Source organism: Mustelus asterias, chromosome 16, assembly GCF_964213995.1.
Source record: "Mustelus asterias chromosome 16, sMusAst1.hap1.1, whole genome shotgun sequence".
NCBI lineage: Eukaryota > Metazoa > Chordata > Chondrichthyes > Carcharhiniformes > Triakidae > Mustelus > Mustelus asterias.
In genome coordinates this window covers 31,837,390-31,855,295 of record NC_135816.1, presented here as the reverse complement: position 1 = coordinate 31,855,295, position 17,906 = coordinate 31,837,390, and the positions used below count along the sequence as shown (strand labels likewise).

The 17,906-nt window shown below is 42.5% G+C and overlaps 1 protein-coding gene across 3 annotated transcripts in view; it reads left to right on the top strand.

Moving 5' to 3' along the window:
- The window catches only part of skp1 (S-phase kinase-associated protein 1), a 14,423-nt gene extending 1,408 nt beyond the window's left edge, over positions 1–13,015 (top strand). For 2 of the 3 annotated variants that reach the window (XM_078230843.1, XM_078230844.1), the window contains exons 2-6: positions 5,359–5,455; positions 6,251–6,324; positions 9,248–9,391; positions 11,040–11,180; positions 11,852–13,015. In XM_078230843.1, coding sequence (XP_078086969.1) covers positions 5,359–5,455; positions 6,251–6,324; positions 9,248–9,391; positions 11,040–11,180; positions 11,852–11,887 — 492 coding nt within the window. In that variant the 3' untranslated portion in view covers positions 11,888–13,015. Of the gene's footprint in view, positions 1–575; positions 743–5,358; positions 5,456–6,250; positions 6,325–9,247; positions 9,392–11,039; positions 11,181–11,851 lie in introns of those variants that run through there. The other variant, XM_078230845.1, reaches the window with a different exon arrangement.
- The last annotated feature ends 4,891 nt before the right edge of the window (positions 13,016–17,906 follow it).

Sequence of the window (17,906 nt, the reverse complement as noted above, 5' to 3'; positions counted from 1 at the left end):
AGAGGGGAGGGGGGGGTGAGGTGGAGAGGGGAGGGGGGGGTGAGGTGGAGAGGGGAGGGGGGGGGTGAGGTGGAGAGGGGAGGGGGGGGGTGAGGTGGAGAGGGGAGGGGGGGTGAGGTGGAGAGGGGAGGGGGGGGTGAGGTGGAAAGGAGAGAGGGGGTGAGGTGGAGAGGGGAGGGGGGGTGAGGTGGAGAGGGGAGGGGGGGTGAGGAGGGGAGGGGGGTGAGGAGGGGAGGGGGGGCGAGGAGGGGAGGGGGGGTGAGGAGGGGAGAGGGGGTGAGGTGGGGAGGAGGGGAGAGGGGGTGAGGTGGGGAGGGGGGGTGAGGTGGGGAGGGGGGGTGAGGTGGGGAGGGGGGGGTGAGGTGGAAAGGGGAGGGGGGGGTGAGGTGGAGAGGGGAGGGGGAGGTGGGAGGGGAGGGGGGGTGAGTTGGGAGGGGTGTGAGGTGAGGTGGGAGGGGAGGGGTGTGAGGTGGGAGGGGAGGGTGTGAGGTGGGAGGGGAGGGGGTGAGGTGGGAGGGGAGGGGCGGAGGGGGGTGAGGTGGAGGGGAGGGGGGTGAGGTGGAGGGGGTGAGGGGGGAGTGAGTGTGAAAGGGGTGCGGTGGAGATCGGGGTGTGAGGAAACGATGAGGTGAGGGGTCCCGCTTGATGGTATAAATAATGAGCTCTGGGATTCTCGTTGTCTGAGTAATTGGGAATATCGTGTGTAGTTGGAAATTTTTTTTAAATCCCTGAACACCTCTAGGTATGTCCCATTAAACCCTTTCATCATTTTAAGGATTGGCCTACCCTCAGTCTACACTTTTTCAATCTGATAGATATAACATCTAATTTCTGGTACTGTTCTATATAATTTCTTCCATCTTGTCCATTGCCTCCTTATTCTTCTTAATAATATGGAGTCATGGACTGTTCATAATCTCCAAATGTGATCTAATTGAAATTCTATATAACTTTAACCTCTCTGCTTTTACATTCTTTTGCTTTATAAAAAGGAACCTTTTAAAATAACCATCCTAACATGCAGTGTTACTTGTAGTGATTTGTGTCCAGGTACCAATTTCAGATATCTTATTTAGACACGTATTTTCTGAGGCGCATGTGCCCTTCTCATTCTTACCGTAAGGTGCCATCTCACGCCTGCCTACATAGAAATTTATTTGCCAGATATAAGCCCATTCTGTAATTTTACAAGTTTTGTAGTCCTCTATTAACTAAGGTGTAATTTGCAGATTTTGAAATTGTACTTCAGATTCCTGAGTTCAAATCTTTTTCGTAAATAATGAGCAACTGGTCCCAACAGTGATCCTTGTGGAACACCACTTCACACTTTTTGTCAGTCTAACTACCTTCAAACCCGACTGTTTTTTGTTTTACAGGCAGCTTGCTATCCATTCTGCTGCACTGTCTATTGACTCCACATGTTCTCACCTTAGTTATGAATTCTGTGGTACCTTTACCAAAGCCCTTTTGTCTACTGTATTAATCTTATCTATCCTTCCTTTACTTCAGAGAATTCAATACATTTCGTTAAGTATGACATTCCCTTTTGAAATGTTTCTGTCTATTCTATTCCATCTTTTAAGTAGGAATTCTATTATCTTTCTACCACTGACATTAAGTCTATACTTTATCTCCTTTTTTAAATATACAAATCACATCAGTTGTCTGCCAGTCCTCTAGCATGATTCTCTTTTCTAATTAATTTTTATATGTACGTACCGGACTAGAAACTCTATCTCTTCCTTAACTTGCTAATATGTACAGATCCAATTTGCCGAGGTGTTTTATCCTCTCAAGTTTGATCAGTTTATCAAATTTCTCCCTATCTTAAGAGTTTTTTTTTAATGATCTCTTCTCATATCATGCCCACCATAGTAAATACTGAGACAAATATAGTTTTGATTACTTCCAGGGCCATGCACTAGTGTGTATGGGAACAAAAGATTAAAATAAGTTAACTTGTGTCTGGAGAAATTATACAGGAGGGAGATGTTCAGATCCCTGAGACATTGGGATTTGTTCTGGGGCAGAGGGAGATGTTGCTTCATGAGACTATGCTAGCTTCAAGGAATGGTCAGGAAGGGGTTTGGAGGCAATATTGATCAAGGCGTAATCTTGTTTTTTTTAAAGAATGTTCTAATTAGAAGTTTTTCATTTTACATTTGCCACTAAGCGCAATAAATCTCAAAGTCTAGTACAATACAGTGTGACCGTTATTCCATAAACACAGAAAAAACCATCGAATATTCATACAAATGATTCCAATTATGAATCATTGCAATAGTAGTCAGCGTCTGCTCTGGTACGGATAAAGAAAGGATACAAAGAAGAGTGGGGGAATCTCAGGAAAACCAGATACAATCATGAACACGTGTGCCCTAGGTGCTCACCCTCCACAGCATAATGGAGACAGAAGTATACAATATACAGGATCCAATGCGGACTCAACCCAGGACCTTCAAGTAATGGAAGGATAATCTAGAAAAAGGGATGCTCAGGATACAGCCATTAGTACAGGATGTGACGAACCAGCGTATGCTTTCATGTACAGTAATCAGTCAGCCAAGGATTTGTACACCTTGCCTAGGCTCGCAATATTACAAATGTCCCTCCCCTTTGGCCATATCAGGCTCCCCCTGACCAGGAAACCAAAACCATTTTCTACCAAGGAAACCCCACTAACAAGAAGAAGAATTGTTAGTATCACAAGTAGGCTTGGATTAATACTGCAGTGAAGTTACTGTGAAAATACCCTACTCACCCTACTCACCACAATCCACCTCACCATCAACAGGGTATCTCAGGGAGAGATACGACCCTCCTCCTGATGATACACGGGAAACCCTCCAGGATTAACTCCACTCACCCAGATGAAGAAAGGAAGCCCCAGAGGGAGAGAAGTATCAGGATTATCCAATAGATAGCGGATGTAGCTTTTCTGCATACACTTTCGCAGGAAGAATACCAAGAACAGAACAGGCACAACCTCACAGGGAACAGGACATTGGCCCCCAGGGGAGCTCAAACCTAGAAGATAGACAGACCAGAACTCTCCATAATAAGACCATTTGGAGGAGGCGACCTACTACTCCAGCCATCTAATCTCCAACTGAAGAGAGACTCCAACAATGCTGAACTGAAGTCCCCTGACTCTCACTCAAGCCCCGCAACTCACAGGGCATTACATCCCCAGGGCAGTCAAGTCTTGCGAGAGAGCAATGCAGAAGCCCCCAGAAGGGGATGTCTTGAGAGAGCAGTCTGCTCCCCTATCCAACATACCCTCCGCCTGACCCAGATAAAAACAGCCACTGCTGCTCTAACCTAATGTCACCTTAAAATAAGTGTCAATGAGCCAAGAATACTTGCATCACTCCTGTACATTGAACAAAACAAATTACTCATCTAAAAAATAAAGTGAAAGGTACTAAAAGTTGTACAGCCTCAGTGTAAATACAAGGATTACAGCACATAAGAGAAAAAGCAAACCAGGTAAATATCACACAGCCTTCATGTCATACAACCACCTCACGGTGCTCCCCAATAGAAAGAAGGAGGCCCAAAAACAATTAAACTGCAGCCTCCCTCGTTCAATCATTCACCGGTGGGGGAAAACCATCATAAAAAACAAAATAGACAATCCTGATTTTTCACGATATATAACAAGATAACAGGTGACAAATGCCTCTGTGCTCATATATCATACACCCCTGTCAGGATAAAAGACAGAATCTCAAATTGAGGATTATAATCTCAAGGGAACAAAGTTCAGAATTAACGATGAACTGCAGGATAATATAACCAGCCATGGAGCTTGAAAAGGCCAAAGCCGTGACAGGATCATCAAGAAGCATCCAAGATCCATTCAGGGTTTCACTGAAGCCTCTACACATCCACCATGTCGCCATCCCAAAGAACCGGCAAAGGCCTCGGTGGGTGGCGAGGACCTTCCATGTCTGGCTGCCTCCAACCCATCTCGGCGAAGACCAAGGATAAGGCAACATAAGACCAGTGTCGGAATCTTTGACCGGATGCAATATGCTTCATTGAATTCAAGATGCCCAGCCCTCAGATCGAGGTTGTGAAAGCATGGCAGCCAATTTTCAAATTCAGCCAGGAATTGATCCCCATCTCACTTCGGGAGACTGGGTGCACTGACACTCCTCTGGCACACATCTCCCCGAGTTAGCCAGGATGTACGGCAAACCGTGCAGCAGGATTTCCAAGAACTGAAGATGAGCCTTCACTGAGGAAACTACCCTCTCCATTGACGGGACTCTCTCCTTCACTTCTTCCATTCTCTTTAGGATATCTTGCAGCTCACCAAAAATCTGTGTCGGGGAGCCAATACTGTCACCCACACCTCCACTCATAATGGTGGTCATAATCTTGATGCCAACAGCAACACCGAAATGCAGGCCCGCTCAGCAGTGAAACCGCCACTATGAACTGAGCTCGCCCCGGCCGTCTCCGACCGCCTTGATCGAGCGAGGATTTCTTGACTTAACTCAGCTTCCCTTTAACAAAACCTAGCCAGGATCTTCCAGCATCATAGCACAGATTATACACATCAGTATCGGATAATTATGGGCCGTGCATCAGGACAAAAGAAACGGATTAAAAGATGAGTAACAATCTCAATTTCGATCTGTTGCTGTGTCGGAGGAAAAGAAAATTTCCAGTTAATGCTCACCAGCCAAATATAATGAAATCCAATTAACACCATCTCTCACCTTCCCCTCATCCTTCTATTCCTTTCTCATGCACAGAATTATCTAATTTCCTGTTGAAAGCATTGATGATGACCAGATAATCCGTTTATAGGTGTTGGTTGAGGGACAATGTTTGGCAATGATGGGGAAGGGGTGTTTTCGGAAAACCCCTCGGCTCCTTGTAAAAGGTGCCTCCTTGCATCCACCTGAGCAGCCGGACGGAGTTTCAGTTTAGCACCATGTCTCCAGCAATGCAGTAATCCATCAAAATGCATCACCGACAGCCTGGATGATGTGTTCCAAGTCTCTGGAGTGGAACTTGAACCCACAGCTTTAAGATTTAGAAGTGCTGCCCATTAAAGCCGAATAAGCGGCCAGGGAGCCTCCTGTAATGAAACGGGCAATTCAAATTCAATTGTCATAATTATTCGTCTCCATTTCCTCGTCCTACCACCAAAAGAACAAAGAAAATTACAGCACAGGACCAGGCCCTTTGGCCCTCCAAGCCTGCACCGACCATGCTGCCCAACTTAAAAGAAGAGCCTTGGCTAAATTGTGTGTATTATGGATTTTGAATGGAACGCGGCGATTGTTGAATCAAATACTCGAGGTTTAGAATCACCGGAATTGTTTTTTTTTCTATTTTCAGATGCCTTCGATTAAACTCCAGAGTTCTGATGGAGAAATATTTGAAGTTGATGTGGAAATAGCGAAACAGTCAGTGACAATCAAAACCATGTTGGAAGGTCAGTGTGATTCTCTTTCGAAATAATCTTGTTTACAAGTTAATTGTCCTTTTAAAATATCGAGCTTTTTTTCAAAGTGCAAGACTTTCACAAGTTTAGATTCAGAATTGCTGTTGTTTGCTGTTTAGTTTCAAAAAAGATTGCCTGCTTATGGTGACTGACTATTCAATGTAATATTGACATTTTTCCATTGAGTTTCTTATTGCTAAGGTGTCCTAAAACAATTCCAACATGGTGAATATTTCAGTGAATGTGTAAAATAACTTCATCTTGTTTACCAATTCTTTTAATGACTATTTTTAAAAAATCCAGTCCTGTTCTTGCATTACCATTCCTATACTGGACAGTGAGAGAACAGGCAAACAAGAACCTTTCTCCAAACTCTTCTGATTGGCACACTTAAGTAGCGGTAATAATATCTGGACGAGTACAAAGAGTAGACTTCGCATTTTACCACTTCTGATTTAATGCCTTTCTAAGATGGAACACACTTTCTGAATTTTGACTTTTTATTTTGCTCTGAACTGATTGGAAGTCTTTTATTGTCCTCCTTTCACCTGAGTTCCTGATCTCAGACCCATTGCTGTGCAAAAGATTTGAGTAGAGTCATGAATCAGACTGAAATTTGATATTTCATGACCGATGGTAGTGTTTTATCATACATAGATGGGGTGGAGGAGAGGGCAAACTTAATACTGCAACACTCAGTCCGTGCAATGTCTGATTTTGCTGTCAGTTAGGAAAGCATGGTGGATGATGTTGAATAAGTAAATTATAATGTTTTGTTCAAAACAGATTTGGGGATGGATGATGAAGGTGATGATGATACAGTTCCACTTCCAAACGTTAATGCTGCGATTCTTAAAAAGGTAGGAGGCTTGAACATGTTATATGTGCTCCAATCAGTATTGCTTCAATGAATGTGTAGAGTTAAAATTCTTCATGAAGGTGCTATATAAGATCGGCACAGCTGGTAACACTTTAACCTCTGAGTTAGAAGGCTGTGGGTTGAGACACCAGTCCAGGCCATCTAATGTAGGACTTGAAGGAGCAGTGCATTGTCAAGATGTCGTCATTCAGATAACATATTACACTTAGATATAAACCAGATGCACACGATCCCTTGGCTCTATTCAAATAGGTGGTTCTTCTGGTTTGCTGGTCAACAATCCTACTCAGCTAACACCACCAAAACCACATTAACTGCTTGTTTGCAGATTGTTGGAGTTTGCTATGTATAAGTTAGCTCTCACATGTACTGACATATCAGTGGCCACTGTACTTAAATAATAATTGACATTTTTACAGGCAAGGTTTTCGGAAGGTTTATGGTATCATCAGTTTTTGTCCATCTGGTGTGCATACCTGACACATATCAAATATAATGCCTTGAGAATGCTGCATTATGTTTTATGCATTTTTCTTAATTTGACTAATTAGCCTGTTACTTCTCACTGTATACTAATGAATATTTCCTGCAATTAGAGTACTCATTTCTGTTGGATAGTGATGCTATCCAAATCAGGATATAGGTTTTCCTGGGATTTTGTAAATACTTTCGGAAGACCTGTGAATAATTCAATATTTGAACAGGATTACCCCGCCCCCCACAAAAAAAGAAACCATTGTTTTAAACAGAATATTAATGTGAATTTAAAAGAATATGGTAATTGTTCTCATTTCTCCATCTCCATTGCATTGCTTCTGATGATGCCATCTTCCATATCAGTGTTTCTGATGTAGCTTTCTTTGTTCTTGACCGAGGATTCCCCCACAATCTTGGTTAACAAGGCCTACCAACGTGTCCATCCCATTTTTCAAAATTCTGCTCTCGTTCCCAAAACCAAAACAGAGTTCCCCATATCCTCACCTTCCACCCCACCGGCCTCCGCAGTCAATGGACCGTTATTTCTGCCACCTCCAGCCTGATGACACCACCTGATGCTTCCTTTCGTCTTTCAGCATTCTGAGGAAACCGTTCCCTCTGACATCTGGTTCCACTCCTCGGTCACCCCCAACGCTCCCCTTCCCATGGCACCTTTCCCTGCAAGTGTAGCACCTGCCCTTTTACTTCCTGCTTTCTCACCTGACATGGCTGTAATTATTCTTTCCAGGTGAAACAGTGATTTACCTGTAAACCTTTAAATTTACCATACTGGTTACAAATGCAGTCTGCTTTACATTTGGGAGACCAAGTGCAGATTGGGCGATGCCTTTGTGGGACACTTCCGTTCAGTCTGCAAATGTAACCCCAAGCTTCTGGTCTGCTGTCACTTTTATTCCCCATCTTGCTCGCATTCTAACCCATTGGAGCTCAACACACAGACTTGAAAATGGTACCTCAGCTTTCAATTTGGTAATTTGTAGCCTGCCTGACTTCACATGGAGTTCAACAATTTCAGACTGTAACCACTGCCCCATTTTATTTCCTTTTCCCTTTGCAGCTTTTGGCTTTCTTGTTTTTCCCTTTTATTCACTTTTGGACATCAGATGGTCATCATCCTGCCATTCACTCCTCCTCAAGGCACATTGTTTGATTCTTTATGTGCACCTTAACTATTCACTTTGGCCTTGCGTCACCAGCTTTTCTGTCATTTAATCTCTTCATCTACTCTATCAGAGATCTTCCCTTTTATTTCACACCCATTCCCTTTCATTTGCTTAAAAGCTATTGAATGACTAACTTTCCCCAGTTCTGAAGAAAGGTCATTAACCTGCAATGTTAACTCTATTTCTCACCACAGATGTTGCCTGACCTGAGTATTTCTAACATTTTCTGCTTTTATTTCACATTTCCTGCATTTGCAGCATTTTGCTTTTGTATTGTGTTCATATCTTAATTTTACAGGGCCATGATTTGGAGTTAAATTATCATTGCAAGTAGAGTGAGCATACTGTGTGAGGCTGATGATGTGGATCAGAAGCTGTACTCTGTCATCTGGGGGTCTGGATTTGAATCTAGCCCTGGCCGATGGAACAAAAGTTTATTCTCCTACTGAGTCTAAAGGCGTGTGTAATCATAGAAACCCTACAGTGCAGAAAGAGGCCATCTGGCCCATCTAGTCTGCACCGACCACAATCCCACCCAGGCCCTATCCCCACATCCCTATATATTTACCTGCTAATCCCTCTAACCTACGCATCTCAGGACACTAAGGGGCAATTTTTTAGCATGGCCAATCAACCTAACCCGCACATCTTTGGAGTGTGGGAGGAAACCGGAGCACCCGGAGGAAACCCACGCAGACACGAGGAGAATGTGCAAACTCCACACAGACAGTGACCCAAGCCGGGAATCGAACGCAGGTCCCTGGAGCTGTGAAGCAGCAGTGCTAGCCACTGTGCCACTGTGCCGCCCAATAATAGGTTAGGGAAATCTCAGCCGAGTTCCCACTGATTAGAGGTCCGTGGCACAATACAGCAGTCACGTTCATCAAATAAGGCTGATATGGGAAGGTTAATTCTGGTGGTCGAGGTTTTTTTTTAAAGGTAGCATTTTGGCATATTCAGCAGAGTAAAAGAGAGCTTTACTGTGCTGTAGGTGACCTGGGAGTGGGTACAATAAAAATGGAAAAGTGTTCAATTCTCCAGCATTAATAAACCCTTAACAAAATTCACAAGAAAGATTTTGGGAAGGGAATGAAGCTGCAAACTGTAAGAGTGCATTGTTATGAATGGTGAAGTATAACTAAGATATTCAAGTATTTATGTTACTTTTTGTTCATCTATATTTTTTCTAGTTCCAAGTCTTTCATTCACTCATCCACGCATACCTGCCCATTGTTGCTTTAGGTGATTCAGTGGTGCACTCACCACAAGGACGATCCTCCTCCGCCTGAGGATGATGAGAACAAGGAAAAGAGAACGGATGACATTCCAGTATGGGATCAGGAGTTCCTCAAAGTAGACCAAGGGACACTGTTTGAACTAATTCTGGTCAGTAATTGTTAAGTGTATTACTATAAACTGTAAATTTGTCTTGTCCAGACCCACTCCCTGCCTTATCCCCACAATCCCATGCATTTGCCCCACTAATTCCCCTAATCTACACACCTTTAGACACCAAGGGGCAATTTACCATGGCGAAACCACGTAAGCTGCACGTCTTTGGAGTGTGGGGGGGAAATCCACGCAGACACAGGGAGAACGTGCAGACTCAGCACAGACAGTGACCCAAGGCAGGAATCGAACCCGGCTCCCTGCCGCTGTGGGGCAACAGTGCTAACCACAGTGCCGCTCTTGCCACCTCTACTTAGACATCCTCCAAATAAGTCCCAATATAATTAACTGACATAATTGACTCTCAGATCCTCTGTACTGAAATGATAGATTAAAAAGAAGTATTAAGTGATCAAATAGAGCTTGTTAAATTTTTAACTTGGTTCACTTACCACTTTGTAGCGTGGCTTAAGATGGAAAGTTCATTAACCTGAATTCTCATTTATGTGTTACTTGGTAAGGGGAGTATTTGCCCTTTTCAGGATTCTTTTTCTAAGCTACTCGTAGGTCTTATTTTTTTAAAATCTTCAGAATCACAAAATTCCTTTCCATTGATGACTCGGTGTGGATAGTCACTGGGCAGCAGCTTAATTAGAATTCTACAGCTGCACTAAAGAGGGAATTTTGCAAAGAGTGTTTTGCCGTAAGGCTATTTTGAAGTTTATTTATTAGTTATAGAGAAGGCTTACATAAAACTGCAATGAAGTTACTGTGAAATTTCCCTAGTCGCCACAGTCTGGCGCCTGTTCGGGTCAATGCACCTAACCAGCACGTCTTTCAGAATGTGGGAGGAGACTGCAGCACCCGGAGAAAACCCACGCGGACACGGGGAGAACGTGCAAACTCCACACAGGCAGTGACACAAGCCGGGAATTGAACCCGGGTCCCTGGCGCTGTGAAGCAGCAGTGCGAACCACTGTGATACCGTGCCGCCCACTTTTTTGCATTTTGGACAAGCTGTTTTAAGGAAACACTATACAATCCCTGTACATGTACAGAAATCGACCAGAATTCAATTTTGGAATATCTGTTCTTTGTTGGCGTAATGTTGTTTTCAATTATTCTATCTCTTGGTGACGGGATGGAAATCTGCACAGCTGCACAATCGACTCAAGAACAGCTTCTTCCTTGCTGCCATCAGACTTTTGAATGGACCTACCTCACATTAAGTTGATCTTTTTCTCCACCCTAGCTATGACTGTAACACTATATCCTGCACTGCTGCCACTTGCTCACAGTTCCAGGGACCTGGGTTCGATTCCCGGCTTGGGTCACTGTCTGTGTGGAGTTTGCACATTCTCCTTGTGCCTGCGTGGGATTTCTCCGGGTGCTGCGGTTTCCTCCCACACTCCAAAGGTGTGTGGGTTAGGTTGATTGGCCATGCAAAATTGCTCTTTAGTGTTCCGGGAAGCATAGTTTAGAGGGAATAGTGGGGTAAATATGTGGAGTGACGGGGATAGGGCCTGGGTGGGATTATTGTCGATGCAGACTTGATGGGCCGAATGGCCTCTGCCCGCACTGTAGGGTTTCTCTGTGACAATAAATCAAATCAAAAGTTGAGAACGTGTTCATGTTTGTTACTTAGGCTGCAAACTATTTGGATATCAAAGGTCTGCTTGATGTGACATGCAAAACAGTAGCAAACATGATCAAAGGTAAAACTCCAGAAGAAATTCGCAAGACTTTCAACATCAAAAATGACTTTACTGAGGAAGAAGAAGCACAGGTAATAACCCTTCTATTTATAATTTGTCCTATTTGAAAGCATTTAAGGTTAGATTTTTTGATTTTGAAATTAACAAATAGCTTGTTATCTTAAATCAAATCAAAGAGCCCACCTAAAATGTTTAATCTAAAGTTTAACGTTTATTTATTAGTCACAAGTAAGGCTTACATTAACACGGCAATGCAGTTACTGTGAAATTCCCCTAGTCGCCACAGTCAGGCGCATGTTCGGGTCAATGCACCAAACCAGCTGTATTATTTATTCTCTCTCTAGGTAAGATGCCTTGTTTATGCAGACAGTGTAAATATAAGCAAATACACCCATAGTGAGCAAGGAAACAAAGTGGAAAATGTAGAAATATGATTATCAGGGCAATTAAATTGTTCTTTAACTTTGTATTTAGTTTATGTTGCTTAGGTTATTAGGAATAAACTTTGTGCTCATTTATTTTTGTAGTTTACTAGGATGTTTCTTCTTAAAACATAGATTATTGAATTGGGGGACAGACAGTGTAATAATGATTGTCCCTTTCATTATCACAAAGTTTATTTAGCTAAAACAATTCCGTTTTGATGTAGTTAAAACCCATTTCTCTGCAATGAGTATTTTAGGCACAGTTCAGAATTACATTTCTTTAGGCACATCCTTTTCATTGTTATTCTTCTTTTCAGGTTCGCAAAGAGAATCAGTGGTGTGAAGAGAAGTGAAGATGCCACTGCTGTACAGTTCTCTAACACACTGAAGGAGTTTTCCAGTTGCTGTTGCACTGCACTGTTTTGTAAATGTTTAATATTTGGAAAATTCAACAAAAGGAAAAAAAAACACTTGGCGTATTTAGTTGCATGACATTTCCTTACTTGTTCAAAGCAGTATGTTCTAGGCTTTACCTTGTTTATTGCTCTATAGGATTGGAAGTGACATCTAGCTTTGCACCACGCGATTCATTCTAGGAGTCTGACTTCAAGAGGATTAGGATGCCTACGTGTTACTAAATAGTGTGTGCTAGACAAAAATCCTTTAATATGGTGGGCACGTCTGATTTTCATATTATCTGGTCCAGAAGACAAATGGAGACAGGGTATGCATTAAGGGAGTTTTAGTCAATAATTAATGACAGCAGGTTCAATCTGTTTAAATGATTGAAACTAGAATATGGTTCTTTACTGAGCATAGCTGTAGAATAATAGATATATTTACAGCATGAAGTGTATGGCCAGATTATCCATGGTAATCTTTAAAATTGTTTTTTTTTTCCTTTTTGTAACTTCATTTTTGGTTTAAAATAGTAACCTCCAATTCTGTTTGTACTGAAATCCTTAGGAATCCCTTTAAGGGTTCAAGTACAGAACACACTTTGCATTCTAGCGAGGATTGTGACATACTTGTATATTAAAGGATCACTATGGATCCACTTTCTAATGTGTTATTTGTATTATGAGTTTTGAACTTTTAAAAGTACAACCTTTCGTTTGCTTTAAATATGTTTCACTTCATTCCACTGGTTTTCTCTCCCCCACTATATTCAGTTATTGTCTTGGATGCACGTAATAATCAGGTGTATCGGATGTTTAATTGACCAGTGATGATTCTGAAAGAGCCCTAGTAAGATCCTGAATAGAATTTGTCATCTTCAAATACAGTTGTCCTATGATAGAGCCCACTCGAACAGGCTGGACAAATGCTCCAATTTACATAGACCGTTTAGAATTAGATTTGTTAACTTACTGGAAAATGTACATGACTGCAAATACAAATCATTAAAATACTACTCTGTAATTACTGTGATTTCTGTGTCATTTGGTTATCTAATAAAATGGGTTTATAAATTACATTAATCCATGTCTTGTATTATTATTTCGTTGTCATCCATCATCTATATATATATTTTATGTTTCAGGGGAGTATTTAAAAATTCAGCTTTATTCTACAGACAGTATGTCTGGGAGGAATGCAGCTCAGATTTTGGGACAGCAGGGTGATTGCACATTTCAGCCTTTGCCAGTGTTAATTTTAAGTAGAGCTAAGGGACTTTTGTTTACTTAGGTTCCCCTGGGATTTCTGATTAGAGCGATTGACAGGGTCGTGTGATGATGTGGTTGATGTGCAGAGCTGGGTCTGTTGCGGAACAAAAGAACTTTTTGCAGAAAGTAGTTCAGCTGAAATCTGGTTGAAGTTAGATGGATTTTGAAGGTTTCTGAAATGCTATCTCTGAAAGCATGTATGCCTGGGTTTGCTAGTTGTATTTATTTAAAAGTGGATTTGATTTATGGATGAGTGTAGCTTATTTGGAACTGGGACAGTTGCAAACTAGAAAGTAAAGTTTTTTTCCTTTCATTTTTAAATATTATTCAACTGTTAACGTTTAAGCTGATTCATTTAAGAGTTATATTTAAACTGTTATTAAATAAAGTGGAATACCCTATCCTCACACATTTATACCAAACAGAAAAATTGTTGGGGTCTAGTCTGGCTTCCTAATATAACTTTACAGATGCACCATATCTGTGCATCCTTTCCAGATGTATCAGAGCTTGGAATGGCTCCTGTTCTGACCAAGATCGCAAGAAAGGGTTGTGAACATAGCCCAGCGCAAACCAGCCCCCCATCCACTGCCCTGGAAAAGCAGCTAGCATAATCAAGGACCCCACGCACCCCGGACCTATTAACTTCTATCTTCTTGCATTAGGAAAAAGATACAAAAATCTGAGATCACGTACCGACCAACCGACTCAAGAACAGCTTTTTCCTCTGCTGCCGTCAGACTTTTGAATGGCCCTACTATATATTAAGCTGATCTTTCTCTACATCCTAACTATGACTATTAACACTATATTCTGCACCCTCTCCTCCCCATGTACCCTATGAATGGTATGTTTTGTACAGCACACAAGAAACTACTTTTCACTGTATCCTGATACATGTGATAAATCAAATCAAAAATATTTGGGGGTTCTGTCCATCGCCCTAACAATAGGCATTGCTGGAAAGACCCATCCCTAATTGCCCTTGAGAGGGCTGGTGGTGAGCTTCCGCCTTGTACTCCTCCAGTTCATTTAGTGCAGGTACATCCACAGTGCTGTTAGGGAGTTCCAGGATTTTGACCCAGTGGCAGTAAAAGAACAGCAATTATAGTTCTAAATCAGGATGGTGCGGCTTGGAGGACCACACCTTGAAAGTGGTGGTGTTCCCATGCTTTGCTGCCCCTGTCTCTAGGTGGTGGCAGTTTGCTGTCAAAGGAGCCTCTGTGAGTTGTTGCAGTGCATTTTATATAGAGTATTACTACCATAGTGCATCTGTGGTGGAGAAAGTGAATGCTCAGGGTGCCGATCAAGCAGACTTTTGTCCTCGATGGTGTTAAGCATCTCTAATGTTGTCGAAGTCACTCTCATTCAGGCAAGTGGAAATTATTCTATCACACCTGATTTGGTGGATAGGTTTTGGGGCAGTCAGGAGTTGAGTTACTTGCCTCAGAATGTCCAATCTATGACCTGCTGTGGTAACCACAGTATTTATACATCCGCCACACTCTGTTATCTCAATATTATTACAATTATGCAGCTCTTTCTTGAGGCTTTCCCTGCCTGATTAATGCTCTGTACTAAAAAGCTGAAAAAAATTATGAAGAGCTTCCATCTCACTGAGGAGGCTTTAGACTAATTCACAGGCAACAACCTGCTCAGAACACTCTGCTCATATTTTGAGACAAATTCCACCAGACCAGCTGAGACCATTCTCATGACATTCTAAAACAACCAACAACATTCTAAATAAAACGACCCACAACATTCTTTAAAAAAACATCAATTTCCTCAAAATCCAAATCTGCTATTAATGGATATGCAAAAAAAATCATTAATGGGTGAAAATAGCACATCTTCAGTGGCAGAGGTAGTAAATCTGGAATTGGAATTAAAAACTAGTCTCAGTAATGGTGATCATGAAACTTTTGGATTGTCATTCAAAAAACCTTTCTGATTTGCTCATGTCCTTTAGGGAAATAAATCTGCTGCCCTTACCTGATCTGGTCTGCATGTGACTCCAAACCCACAGCAACGTGGTTGCTTCTTAACGACCCTCTGAAATAGTCTAGTCAGCTACAACATTGTATCCAACTGCTACAAAAAAGTCAAATGGGTCAAAGTCTTGAAACTCCCTTCCTAACAGCATGGTGCATGCACTCACCAGATGGACTGCAGTGATTCAAGAATGCAGCTCACCAACCTTCTTGAGGGCAATTAGACAAAGGCAACAATTCCTGGTCTTTCCAATGAGACTCATCCCATGAATCAACCAGAGTCTTTCCTGATCTGCATCAGCTGGAACTCAATACTTCAAAACTGGCAGAGATTTCTTATTGCAGGGAAGGCTCCTCAGACAACTTCACTCCATTGTGTGACGAAGATGCAGTTTCTTAATTTTGGTCCATGGCAAACTGACCTGTCGTCCCCAGGATAGTACGATAAACATGGTTGGAGTTAGTAAGTTCGTTGTAATGTTTGCCATTATACCTGAACTTGAGTGACTGGACGAACAGCATCTCATCTTCTGGCTGGGCACATTATAGCCTTCTGGTCTCAACATCAAATTCAACAACTTCAGATGATTAGCTCTACCCAACCTCAACCTCTTTGTCTTCATTTTATTTACTTTTTAACTGTTCTCTACCATTAATTTCTTTATTGTTTTTCTTTATTTTTCTTTTGCCCCCCCCCCAACTCTTTCACCCTAACTTAGCCATTTTCCTTACCTTTTCTCCCCCTTTGCTTCCCCTTTCTCTCAATTTTACCTCTCTCCCACCCATCTCCCCCCTCCACCCACATCTTTATCGATCACAGTTTACCCTCTGATTTCAGCTTCGCTGCCATATGGCCATTCACATATTCTATTATCTCTATGGACTGTCATTAGCAGCCTTTCATAGGACATAGAACATAGAACAGTACAGCACAGAACAGGCCCTTCGGCCCACGATGTTGTGCCGAGCTTTATCTGAAACCAAGATCAAGCTATCCCACTCCCTATCATCCTGGTGTGCTCCATGTGCCTATCCAATAACCGCTTAAATGTTCCTAAAGTGTCTGACTCCACTATCACTGCAGGCAGTCCATTCCACACCCCAACCACTCTCTGCGTAAAGAACCTACCTCTGATATCCTTCCTGTGTCTCCCACCACGAACCCTATAGTTATGCCCCCTTGTAATAGCTCCATCCACCCGAGGAAATAGTCTTTGAACGTTCACTCTATCTATCCCCTTCATCATTTTATAAACCTCTATTAAGTCTCCCCTCAGCCTCCTCCGCTCCAGAGAGAACAGCCCTAGCTCCCTCAACCTTTCCTCATAAGACCTACCGTCCAAACCAGGCAGCATCCTGGTAAATCTCCTCTGCACTCTTTCCAGCGCTTCCACATCCTTCTTATAGTGAGGTGACCAGAACTGCACACAATATTCCAAATGTGGTCTCACCAAGGTCCTGTACAGTTGCAGCATAACCCCACGGCTCTTAAACTCCAACCCCCTGTTAATAAAAGCTAACACACAATAGGCCTTCTTCACAGCTCTATCCACTTGAGTGGCAACCTTTAGAGATCTGTGGATATGGACCCCAAGATCTCTCTGTTCCTCCACAGTCTTCAGAACCCTACCTTTGACCCTGTAATCCACATTAAATTAGTCCTACCAAAATGAATCACCTCACATTTATCAGGGTTAAACTCCATTTGCCATTTTTCAGCCCAGCTTTGCATCCTATCTATGTCTCTTTGCAGCCTACAACACCCCTCCACCTCATCCACTACTCCACCAATCTTGGTGTCATCAACAAATTTACTGATCCACCCTTCAGCCCCCTCCTCTAAGTCATTAATAAAAATCAGAAATAGCAGAGGACCAAGCACTGATCCCTGCGGCACTCCGCTAGCAACCTGCCTCCAATCCGAAAATTTTCCATCCACCACCACCCTCTGTCTTCGATCAGACAGCCAGTTACCTATCCAATCGGCCAACTTTCCCTCTATCCCACACCTCCTCACTTTCATCATAAGCCGACCATGGGGGACCTTATCAAACGCCTTACTAAAATCCATGTATATGACATCAACTGCCCTACCTTCATCAACACACTTAGTTACCTCCTCAAAAAATTCTATCAAATTTGTGAGGCACGACTTGCCCTTCACGAATCCGTGCTGACTATCCCGGATTAATCCGCATCTTTCTAAATGGTCGTAAATCCCATCTCTAAGGACCTTTTCCATCAATTTACCAACCACCGAAGTAAGACTAACCGGTCTATAATTACCAGGGTCATTTCTATTCCCTTTCTTAAACAGAGGAACAACATTCGCCATTCTCCAGTCCTCTGGCACCTTCCCCGTGGACAGCGAGGACCCAAAGATCAAAGCCAAAGGCTCTGCAATCTCATCCCTTGCCTCCCAAAGAATCCTAGGATACATTTCATCAGGCCCAGGGGACTTATCGACCTTCAGTTTATTCAAAACTGCCAGGACATCCGCCCTCCGAACATCTATTTCCTCCAGCCTATTAGCCTGTAACACCTTCTCTTCCTCAAGAACATGGCCTTTCCCCTTGTTTCTGTGGCTATGACTCATCTTTCATTCCCTCACCCTACAGTATAAATATCTCCCACTTTCTATGCCTTTTAACTTTGACAAAGGGTCATGTGTACTCGAAATGTCAGCTCTTTTCTCTCCTTACAGATGCTAT